At 38.3% G+C, this 13468-nt stretch overlaps 1 protein-coding gene across 26 annotated transcripts in view; it reads left to right on the forward strand.

Moving 5' to 3' along the window:
- Positions 1-13468, forward strand: part of ERC1 (ELKS/RAB6-interacting/CAST family member 1) — a 384984-nt gene that overhangs the window by 101501 nt on the left and 270015 nt on the right. For all 26 annotated transcript variants that reach the window (XR_002344310.1, XR_002344314.1, XR_002344307.1 and 23 more), the window contains one exon: positions 3645-3812. Coding sequence is in view for 15 of the 26 variants with exons in the window: in XM_021092976.1 (XP_020948635.1) it covers positions 3645-3812 (168 nt within the window). In the remaining 11 variants the exon portion in view is untranslated. The remainder of the gene's footprint in view (positions 1-3644; positions 3813-13468) is intronic.

The raw sequence follows: 13468 nt of genomic DNA on the forward strand, positions 1-13468 counted from the left end.
CTAGGAACCATGAGGTTGCGGGTTTGATCCCTGGCCTCCCTCAGTGGGTTAAGGACCTGGCGTTACTGTGAGCTGTGGTGTAGGTCGCAGACGTGGCTTGGATCCTGTGTTGCTGTGGTTCTGGCATAGGCCTGTGGCTACAGCTCCGATTAGACCCCTATCCTCCATATGCCGAGGGAGCGGCCCTAGAAAAGGCAATAAAAATAAAAAATAAAAAGGCTTATTTGTGTACTTTTTTAGTCTTATAGCCTAATGACCTTCATTCATCTTCTTTTCTAGTTGTGAACAATGGGAGGTGTGGTGATAGGAAATTATTCTTTTTTTTTTTTTTTTTTTTTTTTTAGTCTTTTTGCTATTTCTTTGGGCCACTCCCTCGGCATATGGAGGTTCCCAGGCTAGGGGTCCAATCAGAGCTGTAGCCACCAGAGCCACAGCAACGCTGGACCTGAGCCACGTCTGCAACCTACACTACAGCTCACGGTAATGCCGGATCCTTAACCCACTGAGCAAGGCCAGGGATCGAACCCACAACCTCATGGTTTCTAGTTGGATTCGCCAACCACTGTGCCACAATGGGAACTCCAGGAAATTATTCTTAATGATCTTGGGCAAGTCACTTAGTTTGGGCTTTGATTTCCTCAGCTTTAAAATTAGAAGTAGTTTGTGGGGTTTTTACTTACTTTTTTGTTTGTTTTTGTTTTTCAGGGCCACACCTGTGGCACATGAAAGTTCCCAGGCTAGAGGTCAAATTAGAGCTGCAGCTGCCGGCCTACACCACAGCCAAGCAACATGGGAACCGAGCTGTTACTGTAGCCTATGATACAGCTCACGGATTGAGTGAGGCCAGGGATTGAACCTTCATTGTCATGGATGCTAGTCAGGTTCATAACCCTCTGAGCCTCAAGGGGAGCTCCTAGGAGTAGTTTAGACTATTTAATTTTTTAAAAATTTATGAAATACTGTCAAATACAGGGAAAATGCAGAAAATAATGTAATAGACACCACTCAGATTTAACTTCCATGTTTGACCACATTAGGTGATCTTTAAAAGTTCTTAAAAAGAAAAGTTTCATAAAAAAAATAAAGTCTCATTCTAAACAATATTCAATGAAAGATCTGGTTTAAACAGAAAATTTTGTTAGAATCTCGGATTTTGAAAAGTGATTTGGGGAGTTCTCCTCGTTGCAGAGTGGAAATGAATCCGACTAGTATCCATGAGGATGCAGATTCAATCCCTGGCCTGGCTCAGTGGGTCAGGGGTCCATTGTTGCCGTGAGCTCTGGTGTGGGTTGTAGATACAGCTCAGATTTGGCGTTACTATGGCTGTGGCTCTGGCTGTGGTCAGCAGCTGCAGTTCCTATTGTACCCCTTGCTTGGGAACTTCCATATGCCACCAGTATAGCCCTAAAAAAGCAAACAAAAAACTTATTGGATCTAGAAATAAATATTTTGAAGCTGTCATGATGGGGATGGTGGTTAAAGCCTTAGGAAGGAATTTATTTCTGCAGAGAAAGCTGAATATATAGAGAGATGTAAAAAGGGGAAGATGACAGAGGATCTAGTGAAGAAAACTGAAAAGGTGTGTCCAGAGAGTTAGCAAGGGAGCAAGTTGTAAATCCTAAAAGAGGAATTCTAGGAAATGTGCCATTGTTTCCATGCAGTTATTACTCCTGATGTGCACAGGTGAAAAATAAAGGAAAGTTGGAGTTTCCATTGTGGCGCAGTGGAAACAAATTCAGCTAGTAACCATGAGGTTGCAAGTTCAATCCCTGGCCTTCATCAGTGGGTTAAGGATCCCACGCTGCCGTGAGCTATGGTGGTGTAGGTTGCAGACATGGCACAAATCCAGTGTTGCTGTGGCTGGGGTGTAGGCCGTAGCTGTAGCTCCAATCCAACCCTAGCCTGGGAACCTCCATATGCCATGGGTGTGGCCCTAAAGAAGGGGGAAAAAAAAAAGGTTAAGGTGGGTTGAGATAATAATGGTTTTGTGATCAGAAGAGGCAAAAATTGCAAGGTAGCCATCTTTCTGTTCATGTCCACTGGTAAAGAAAGTCTTGTAGAGGAAAAACCTTCTGTTTTTGTTGAAGTTGGCATAACCTCTTTGCCCAGACCTTGATCATTGGCAAGCTGGATGGATGCTTTTCCTCCAGCTCAGTTGATGTGAATAAACAAGGTCTTATTCCTCCTGCCATGAATGGTGTTAGGGTGATGACTGTTTGTCCTGCTAGTCTCTGAGGGGTTTTCCTGAATACGTTTTTTGTGGTTTGCAAAATACGGACCCCACGCAAAATTATGCTATGAACTTAGATCACTCCAAACCAAAAGATCAGTGTAGAATTCAGAGCAATTAATCTAGTAGTTGCAAAGTGGTTTTTGTGGTTGTTTTTATCTCACATCTCTAGACCCGCACATTTAAATTCTGTATTGCACAAAAAGGCAGAACAAGGAAAAGTATACACAGGTGATTTGAATTTAATATTTCATAAAGAAAAATTATTTAGTAATTATAGTATGGGCTTGGGTAGTTTTGTGCCTAATATTTGTGGTAGGAAATATTTTTAATATCAAAGCCTGCGTTTCCTGCTGCTCTTTCTATGTTTATAATAAAGAGTTTTCATTCTTTACCTTTTTCAGTCACCAGTTCCTGTGGGTCTCATACCTGACATTCCCTCAAAATGGCATGCAGGTATTTATGAGTGGTTAGTCCAGGCACATTTCCAGGTCACTTAGCAGAGTCAGGGACCAGTGTAAAGGGACATCTGGGTACTTTCAGTAAAGCAGCAGAAATATGAGGTCTCATAGTTACCATCTGAGACCTAGGTCCCATCAAAATGAGAAGCATTTACAAGTGATGAGGGATGTTTTCCTGCTATGTTCTGATTCCTGACCCACAGATGAAAAGCCTTTCATTTTTTTGAAATTAATGCCGAGAAGAACTGAAAGACAAGGCAGTTCAGACTTACCTAAGGTTTAAATATCTGGGCTTTTGGCCTTTGCAATAAGAACTTAATAGTGTATTTCAGGGAAATTAGGTAATATGTTTTTTAGGTGAGTTTAGGTAATGTGTTTTTTGCTTGTGGTTATTGGAATATATAGTATACAATATATAAATTAGAATGTGGGAATTAGGTAGAAATGATTTAGTATGTCATTTACTTTTAGATTTCTGGCATGTGTACTTTTCTAAGACTCTGACCTCTGTAACTGTGCAGCGGGTCAAAGGATTGAACTCTTGACTCACCATGACGAAGGTCCTGTAATGAGTTCACTAATAGGAACCACATCGGATACTGTCAGATAGGACTAGCAGCCATGTGGGCCTGCTGGAGCTGAGCTTTTTAACACACACCAACTGGATGAGGGTCCTTGGGCCCTTCTGGCATCTCAAGAAGCTGGTTGTTGAATTTTCGATTCCACAAGGGTCTTCACTCTGTGGTGACAGTTTTTTTCTCTGTTGAATCAGTATTCAGTCTGTTCTGGCATTTCTCTTCTGGCCTTTTTTTTTTCTTCTTTGAATGAAGTGTTTCTGATTTAATAGGTAGGTGAAGGAGCACTGGCACTGGGGGCAACTGTATACATCTCTTTGGAAGGAATTGCATTCCTTTCTTTTCACTTAACCATTCATGAAAATCTTACATTCTTAGGTGGATGCTCTGCGGTTGCGTTTGGAGGAGAAGGAAACCATGCTGAATAAGAAGACAAAACAGATCCAGGATATGGCTGAGGAGAAGGGGACACAAGCTGGAGAGATCCATGACCTCAAGGACATGCTGGATGTGAAGGAGCGGAAAGTTAATGTTTTGCAGAAGAAGGTGAGGCGCAGGTATTCTGAGCCCAGGGCCTCATGTTGGGCACATGGCCTCATTCTTGCCCCTGAGTTATATCTAAGTGCTGTCAGTTTGTTTCATGCCTGTTTATGTTTTTGCTGGTAGTCATCAAAGTTGTTGTTGCAGTAGGTAGATTGTTAAAACTGCTCTGCATATTCTGTTTTTAAAATTTTGAAGTAAAAATTCTTTAGTGTCTTTAGTAGTATGTTCCATGTTCCTGTTTCTGAAAAGTGCCTGGTAAATTGACAGAGTGTTTGTGTTGGCATTCTCCTGCCTCTTCTAATCTCTGTATTTTATGGGAACTGTAGCCATGTGAGTTAGTGTAGCACATGGACAAGGGAAACCTGTAGCTCCATACACATGATCAACAAGACTACAGTTTTAAATAGAAGCACATGCTGCTGTCATGGCATATAATGTGCGTCTGTCAAGAAAAGGAAGACTGTCCTCCCTTTTTTACCTTAATAATCACTAGAAATTGGCTAACTGTAATAAATAAGGAAAGTCCTAACAAATGTCCCCCCCATACTTTTAGCTTAATTAAAGGGTGCCTTTGAGATAATAGTGACACTAGACACTGGTATTTATTGTTCCTCTCCACTGAGATTGATTAGAAATATTTGGCATTGTCTCAGTTTATTTTTAACAACTCTAACAAAATCCAAGGAATAAAACTCTCTTCACTAAACTTGACATTCAGCCTTTCTCTAAGTACACATGACCGTGTTCAGTATTTGTCCTCTGTTAAATTAGTTGGTTTTCATTTGTTTTCTGTGAGTAAACATAAAAATTTGATCACTCTAAATAGTTGACTTTGATATCTTGTTAGTGGATGCTGATTTGTTTTACATTTTTATGCACACATCCTTCTCACCTTGCCCCTCAACTGCTTGTTTCCCCTTACCTATTTCTTATATATTCTTCCAGGAATAGTTTACATATTTACAAGCAAATATGTATTCCATTCCCCCCCCCCCGTTTTCTTCCTCTTTTTGTGTTCTTTCAGAAGCATTTTATGTATAATCCATATAAAGCAAAAGTATTTGTTTAAACAGAAATGCAATCATTCCTTGTTGCCTTTTCCTTTCCTTTTTTCCTTTAATATATTTTGAAATTCCTTCTGGGGCTTCCTCATTGTTGTGCCAACAGCACTATGTGGATATACTGCAATTTATTTACAAGGTTTCTACTGATGGACAGTTTGCTTAAAATTTCTGCTTTTACATAAAATGATGCTGCAATTTAATAATGTGTATATTTATTTATATCTGAAGTATATTTCTAGGTAAAATACTTAAAGTGGAATTGCTGGCCGAAGGGATAAGTGTTTGTAATGTTGGTAGATTTTGCCAAGTTATAGGTATATTGGTTGGAACCTAAAGGTTATTTGAAAGTAATGCATGTCTTATCTTTAACTAGATAAGCATTTAAAAAAAAGTTTTTAATAATCGTGACTAAAGGTTCAGAGTTAGAAATAATACCTCCTTATCTTGGAATGATCATAGTTTGTAAAAATAAAGTGGCAACACTTCCATTAGCTACTTTATATCTATAATCTTGTTAATCCTGGCACCCTTTTGGTAGTAGCTTTTAGATCTTGATTGCTCTGTTATAATCAATGGCTAAATTTTTATTTATTTATTTTTTTTGTCTTTTTGCTATTTCTTGGGCCGCTCCCGCGGCATATGGAGGTTCCCAGGCTAGGGGTCCAATCGGAGCTGTAGCCACCGGCCTACGCCAGAGCCACAGCAACACAGGATCCAAGCCGCATCTGCAACCTACACCACAGTTCACGGCAACGCCGGATCGTTAACCCACTGAGCAAGGGCAGGGACCGAACCCGCAACCTCATGGTTCCTAGTCGGATTCGTTAACCACTGCGCCACGACAGGAACTCCGATGGCTAAATTTTTAGATCATAACACATAAGAAATATATTTTATGTGTGACATAATGTGTACATTAATCTGTATCTACCTATGGTATACATCCTTAGAGGATACAACTAAAACAGAATTTTCGCAAAATATATTTACTCTAACTTCATGAAATATACTCTGAACTATCTTCTCCCATTTCTTAAATTAAAAAAGTTTGTCTCAATCCATTAAATTATTTCCATTAATTATTAAGTTAGTACCCACTAATCACTTTGCTGCCTTGGTATAAATCTCCCATGCTCCTCTATACCTACCCCCAAAACAAAACTAAGAATAAGCCCCATAGTCTCAGACATATTACATGATAAGAGAGGTTCACTTGTACAGATTTGTTTAGCTAAAAAGTGATAGTTTCAGGTTTTGTTACAAGGTTGGTCTTAGGCCAAAATGTAGCTCTTCTGGTTATAGCAGTTCCCCTGTTGGGAGGATTAGACGGTAAAATGTGTTAAAGCTATCTGATACTCTAGAACATCATATAAATATTATATGTATTATTCTTTGTCTAGTCTCTTTATCTTTTGCCATGAAGGACCAGTGCAGTAGGCTGTGGGGGGCCAGTAATTGTGTCCTTTTTGGCACACTATACTGCCTCACTAACCTGTCATCTGAGACTTTGATTTGTCTTCAAACAGTTATCAAATAGGTAACACAGGTACTTTCAAAACTGGTTTAGATTATTTCTGCCTCTTTTAAAATGACTGCCTCTATACCTGTCATTTTCAATGCTTACATCCTTTTTGTTCTGTCTACTCAACTTTGTTGTAGAAGTTACTGTACTGATGTCATCAGATTCATCATTTGTGATGTGTTTGCTGGACTATTGTTTGCTGATAAAATAGAAATGGCTTTTTGGATCCACATAAAACAAACAAACAAAGCCACAGTAAATTTAGAGGCAGTTTAAGGTTTTCAGAAGAGCTGTAATTATTTTTATTAGGACTTTGCTTTCTTGAGCTGCAAATATCCTCTTGCTCTAGGATACTATTAGCAAGTTTGACTTTCAGATGGTTGCAAACAGAGGAAACATGGTTGAGTGTTTTGTCACAAGGTTGGTCTTATTGCAACCCTTCATGAAGTGCTGGATTGTGCCCTTCATGGAGGCTGGGGTTGAGGGAGTGGGGTAAACTATGATGAGTTGGGTGGTGGTGATATGATGGTGGCTTAAAGAGGCCACGTAGAGTATAGTGAGCCCTACAAACAGTATTTAGAAGGCAGTACCTGCAGAGTAGGTGATGTAGGAGATCTGGGAGAAGAGCGACAGGATGCAGATGAAACGGCGCAGAGGGTGGTGACTATGGAGGCCACACATCTAGCATCTGTTGTGCTATGGGACACTGGTTATGGCCCAGTGCCCGTGTATAGTAGTGTAACAAATAATGACGTAAATATGACATAAATATATCTTGTTCATAACTTGATATTGTATGCATCTAAAAAAACTGGCCCAGTTCTCTAAAAAGCTTATGCCTTTTTTGTATTAAGATGTCTTTCTGCATCTTCATCAGATATTTGTCGCCAAACCTTCTAAAATTTCCCCTGATCTGGTAATTTAAAAAAGTCTATTTTCTTGCTTAGCATATATTTAAATTTGAGTGCATGTTGAGCATTTTTTCATAGGGTTTTCTTTGTTTGGATGCTACATAGTCATGTCATTTCCACATTTTTCTATTAGATTTCCCCCCTTATTAATTTATAGGATTTCCTTAGTAAGTGAATGGGCCTCTTTCCTCGTGTCTTACGAATGTATTTCCATCTTTGTCGTTTAATTTTTTGCTTCCTTTACAGTATTTGTTAAAGAATTTATGTGTCAAATTTAGTAGTCCTTTCTTCCGTTCTCTCAATTTTAGTCACACTTAGAAAGTCCTTATGCCCACCAAGGTTATGTAGTTCACTCATGCTTTCTTCTGGTACTTTCAAGGTTCTTTTTTCTTTACACCTAAAAATTATTTTATAAAATTTACATATTGGCTATAATGATTCAGCTTTATGTGTGGCCAGCCAGTTGTCATTACAATATTTATTAAATAATCTACCTTTTTTCTTCTGATTTGAAATGCCACAAATTAATTATCTTATAAACTTGGGCCAGTTGCTGGTCTGTTCCATTGATCTGCCTCTCCTTCTGTGTCAGTATCAAGCTGTTTCAGTTGTTGTAGCTTCATAATGCATTTAGTATTTAGTAGGGATGTTCTGCTTTATTAATTTTCTTTTTTGAAGGAATTTCTGACTTTTCTCTCACTTGTTTCTTTTTCCAGATGAATTTAGTATCATTTTGTCAGATTCTTCTCTTCAGAAAATAACCTTGTTATTCTTGATTAGAATGTGATATCTTCAAAGTCAAGAAAGTTTCGGGGCGGGGGGGATGATTATTTTTGTCAAATACTGCTGAGTTAAATAGGTGAAGATTGAGAATTTGCTATTGGATTTAATAATGTGAAGGTCCTTAGTAACTTTGAATACAACAGTTGCATGGAATGGGAAAAGTATAATTTGTGCCTAGTTTTCCTAATCTATGACTTTTAGTAATGTACTTAATTTAATTTTTTATGTCTTGGTTTAAGAATTTTTAAAGTGAAGCAATATCTATTGATTATTTTTTATGAAAAATACTTAGTTATTTATAATGCCCTTCCTGGTTTTTGTTGGTAAGCTTTGTTGTCTTTTGCTGAGCCCATAATACTTTTCACATTTTCATTGTGTTGCTTTTTGAGAAGGAAAAAGTCTTTTCTGTAAATGTAATTTATATTGTTTAGTCTTTATTTTTTAAAAAATTTTAATTGCAATATAGTTGATTTATAATGTGTTAATTTCTGCTGTTCAGCAAAGTGACTCATTTATACGCATGTATATGTTCTTTTTCATATTCTTTTCCTTTATGGTTTATCCCAAGATATTGAATATAGTTCCCTGTGCTCTATATACAAGGAGGACTTTGTTGTTTATCCATTCTGTATGTAGTAATTTGCATGTACTAACCCCAGATTCCCAGTCCGTCCCTCCTCTACTGTTTAGCCTTCCTTTATTTCTGTGTTTAACTAAATTAATGTTACCAGTAGTTGTAGCATCACAACTTCCCTGTTCCCACTGTTTACATTTCATTCAATTATTGGTTCCCTAAGAAATCCTTTGAATACTGTTTCAAGAGTGGTCTTCGGGTGCTTGCTTGTTGGCCATGCATTTATTTTATGCATATACTTTGTAACTTAATTACTTCAGGGCTACAAAAAGCATAGAGAATAAGGTGATAATAATTGTAATTACTCAACTTGGGAAGTAAAATTTCAAATACAGTTGAAGTTCTTTGGCATATTTTTTCTTGATAGCATTCTCTTCCATTCTTTCTCAGAAATAAACACTTACTTTGGTGCTTGTCACCCATTACTTAGGTCAGGATGCATGTTTTTCTACAAGCTGCTTACGTATTAATAAAATATATATAAGAGGAAATACCCATGGCAAAAAAATAAGAGAAGTTATTTTCCCTTACTGTAACAAGGGGAATGTAAAATAAGACCAGATTAAGAAACCATTTATATTTATGATTTTAGGAGTTCCCATTGTGGTGCAGCAGAAACAAATCTGACTAGGAACCATGAGGTTGCCGGTTCGATCCCTGGCCTCGCTCAGTGGGTTAAGGATCCAGCATTGCTGTGTGCTGTGGCGTGGGTCATAGATGTGGCTCGGATCTGATGTTGCTGTGGCTTTTGTGTAGGCCGGCAGCTGTAGCCCCGATTGGACCCCTAGCCTGGGAACCTCTATGTGCCACGGGTGCAGCCCTAAAAAGCAACAAAAGAAAAAGAAATTAAAAATTAAAAAATATTTATGATTTTAAGCTGTGTTGGCAAAAATTAAGTGTGACAGTATCAAGTGTTGGTAAATATGGCAACTAGATTTCTCATGCAGTGCTGTTGGATTTTTTAAATAAGTACAACTATTTTGGAAAGCACTTATTAAACATAAGGGTACCTTGCCAGATACATATACTTTAGTTGAATCCCAGCTGCTTGTTTGATTAAAATTTCCTACAAAGTCCGACAAGTGGATTTGTTCAGCTTATGGTCAGATATGTCCAATTATGGTGAATGAATGGCTTGGACAGTTTTGCCCCTCTTTCCTTGAATCAGAATTTGGCTACTTACAGTATTTGCTGATTAACTTGGGGCCATATTGAACAAGTGTAATCCTCCTTCAGCAGGATGATGTTTTAGATACTGGGAGAGCCTGTATTTGACAGCACCCAAATCTTATTTTCCTAAGTGAAATATTTCTGTTCCTCCTGTTATTCTTATTTGCCCTGGTTAATTTTTCTGGTGGCAGTTGTTCTCAGTTCATTTTTCTTCCTTACCTTACTTGTCCATTTGGAATTTTGGGTCTAGTTGTGAGGGAGATGATTAGAACATTACTAATGTTCTGTTCTTAGCCGCAGCTGGAATTTGATATTGGGAAAACTCACTGAACTCACTAACCTTAAGTTTCTTCATTTATAGACAGGATTTAATAGTTACCTTGCCCCCGGGGGGGGGGTGTTGTTTTGTTTTGTTTTGTTTTTGCTCTTTTAGAGCAGATGGAAACTCCCCAGCTAGGGGTTGAATTGGAGCTGCAGCTGCTAGCCTATACCACTGACACAGCAACGCGGTATCCGAGCTGTGTCTGCAACCTGTACCACACAGCTCATGGCAGTGCTGAATCCTTCACCCACTGAGTAAGGCCCAGGGATCGCATCTGTGTCCTTATGGATACTAGCTAGGTTTGTTTCCGCTGAGCCACAATGGGAACCCCAGGGAGTTTTTTTTAAAGGATGTAGTGTATGTGAAAGCACCTTGAATCTATGTCCTGTTATTTACCCGGGATGTATTAATAAGTGTTAATGTTGTTTTATTCTTACTAAATTTTACTATGCTAAATTCAGCCGATTAATCTTTGAGAGTCTTGGGTTTTTGTTTTGTTTTGTTTTTTGCTGTTCTGGCCGGGGCAGGGCTGTATACTGAGTTCCTGGGCCAGGGATCCGATCCCAGCTGCAGCTGTGGCAATGCTGGATCCTTAACCCACTGTGCCTGGCGGCCAGGGATCAAACTATCGACCCAGTGTTCCGGAGATGCTATTGATCTTGTGCCACAGCATGAACTCCTGAGAGTCTTTGAATATTGATTTATTTAGTCCATTTATCTCCTTCAGTTTTATGCCTTCTACCCACTTCTGAGCATATTCTTTGTGCTTTCATATAAATGATAAAATGCATAGGCCTAGAAAAGATTTTTATGGTGTATTTTAAGAAACCTCTTTCAGATTGATGTATTTATCCAAACAATTCTCAGAGCTCCTTTTGTTGTGTGTAGGATTTCTTTTTGTAATCCCAGTTTGTCTAGTCTTTTTATAAATCCGTTTTCCCCTCTGTTCTTCATCCAGAAGAAATCTGTCTTCAAAAATCTGAGTCCATTGGAGAGAAAACTCTGCATAATTCCTTCTTATCATGATTCCTGGGTTATGAGCCGTGTGATGCACACCTGCACATCTTCCTAGCTTTCTCAGCAGTGTGTGTGTGTACACTGGAATCTCCTTGGCTCCTCTCCTTTTCCCACTTTCTGAGTCTATTTAGTTTTAGGTAGTCATATCATCCTCTTGTGGGCTTTCCAGGCATCCTCAGCTGTCTTCATTCGTGCAGGCAGCATGGTGCCTTCTCCTGCACCCTTGGCACTGTGCTAAGTGCAGAGGCCAGGGTGATTTCTGCTCTCCCAGTCTCAGAGTTCTGGGAGTTAAGGAAGTTATGACACAGTGTACAGTGCGTGTGTAGTGGGCACAAAGCAAGGTGTTTTAGACTTGACCTTGTGTGGTGAAAGGGTCTAAGAAAGTCTTAGCAGCCAAATCTTCAAAGTTGTGTGAAAGCTTGCTAGGCAGATGGGGAGGGCATGAGATGTCCCAACGTGAGAGAGCAGTGTGAATGAAAAGGGAGAGAGAGTAGTGTCCTTTCTAGAGGGTCGCACCCTGGAATTTGACCACACTTCCTTTCATATTTTGTAATATGGATTCTTAAAAAGTTCTGGTAGACTCTGTCTTCAAACACCTTTTTTTTTTTTTTTTTTCTTATTATGAACTCTCATATCACCTGGTCTCTGGGAAAATTATTTCCACTTCTTATATAATGAGAAGATTTTCAGTGAATGAACTCATCTTTGTTGTCCTATTAGTTAGAAAATAGGAAAACTAGTAAATAGAATTTAAGTTTTCTTTCCCCTGGCCCTGAAGATTCTCCACCAGCAACTTTAGAAATTAACCTGGAGTGGGATGTTGAAGTATAACCTTTCAGGTAAAACTTCAGATATTCTTAGTATGTGCCTTAATTCTGCACAGCACTTAACCAACTTTTCTCCTGTATTTAGACACTTAACTCCATAAGGAAGGAGGGGTATGGTAACTCTGCTTCCATCCTTGTCTTGCTTGTGGCATCTGCATTCTCTAGTCACTTTTGTCACAAATATTACTTATAATTGTATATTTAAGTAATATTACTTATTTTAATATTTAAGGAGAATACCAGGAAACAGTGTATCACTTTGACTTCACTCTTGGCATATTAAATACACATTAAAAGTCATGTTTTCTGAGAATAGTAGCAGCTGTGATAATGGCTGGATTGTGAGTCACATACTCTGGACCACTTTGGGCTCTGTCTGGGCCACTGCCACCTGCCCACAGTCTTCCAGCTTTCTAGGTGGTGTGTGTATTTGTATGCACGGGGCTAGCCCTGTGCTCAGAGAGTGAAATGGGACAATAGCAGATGGCCAAGCATGCTGTACAATGGGATTAGCATTGGCCCCTCCTTCCCAGGGCTCTCCCCTATGGTTTAAAGTAGTTTTGTGTTACAGTAAATTTCTTATCTTTATAATAAGTCACTGACCTGGAAAATGTAATTGAGCATTTGAATCTGAGCTGCATTCAAAATCTGTGTTAAAATTGTGCAGCTTCTTGCTTGATTGATTATAAATGCTAATATAGCTTGGAGTTTAATTTGCTGACGCAGATGTTATCATCTTTCCCTCTATGCTTTTGTAACTGTTTATTTCACCTTGCTTGCATCTCCAGTTTCCTAGGTTTTGGTATTTAGAGTTTAGATTTAGCAATAGCAGAAAGCTAATTGGTACGTAGACCAATAAAGGGAAAACCTTCTAAGATTGGTTAAGCCTACCATTATTTCGTTTTGGGTAGGAAGTCAGAATAGGTTCATAAAGAATGAACTATAAATATAAAAATGAACTAAAATACTCTGTTTTCTGTGGAGTCTTGACTTAAGGCAGTGTTAGTTTCTTCACTTTTCCATATCATAAAATGGAAAGGAGAATATGTTTTATCATTGAAAACAATATTTACTAATTTTATTCTGAGTACATTAATACTTTAAAAATTATGCTCTTTTATTTTTAATAAAGATTAATGGCAGTGTTTTTTAAATACTATTTTTAAGTCTCAAGCCAGTGGTTAATGAAGCTAAGTTAAAAGAAAACCAGGTCAGGTCCTAATTGGATATTTAGTTGGAAACTTAATATACTTAGGCATTAGAATTTTCTCTTTTCTTTTACTTCATTTTTTTATTTTAAGTGATTTTTATTTTTTTCCATTATAGCTGGTTTACAGTATGCTGTCAGTTTTCTACTGTACAGCAAGGTGACCCAGTCACATGTACATATATACATTCTTTTTTTTTTA

The sequence above is a fragment of the Sus scrofa genome, chromosome 5, assembly GCF_000003025.6.
Source record: "Sus scrofa isolate TJ Tabasco breed Duroc chromosome 5, Sscrofa11.1, whole genome shotgun sequence".
NCBI lineage: Eukaryota > Metazoa > Chordata > Mammalia > Artiodactyla > Suidae > Sus > Sus scrofa.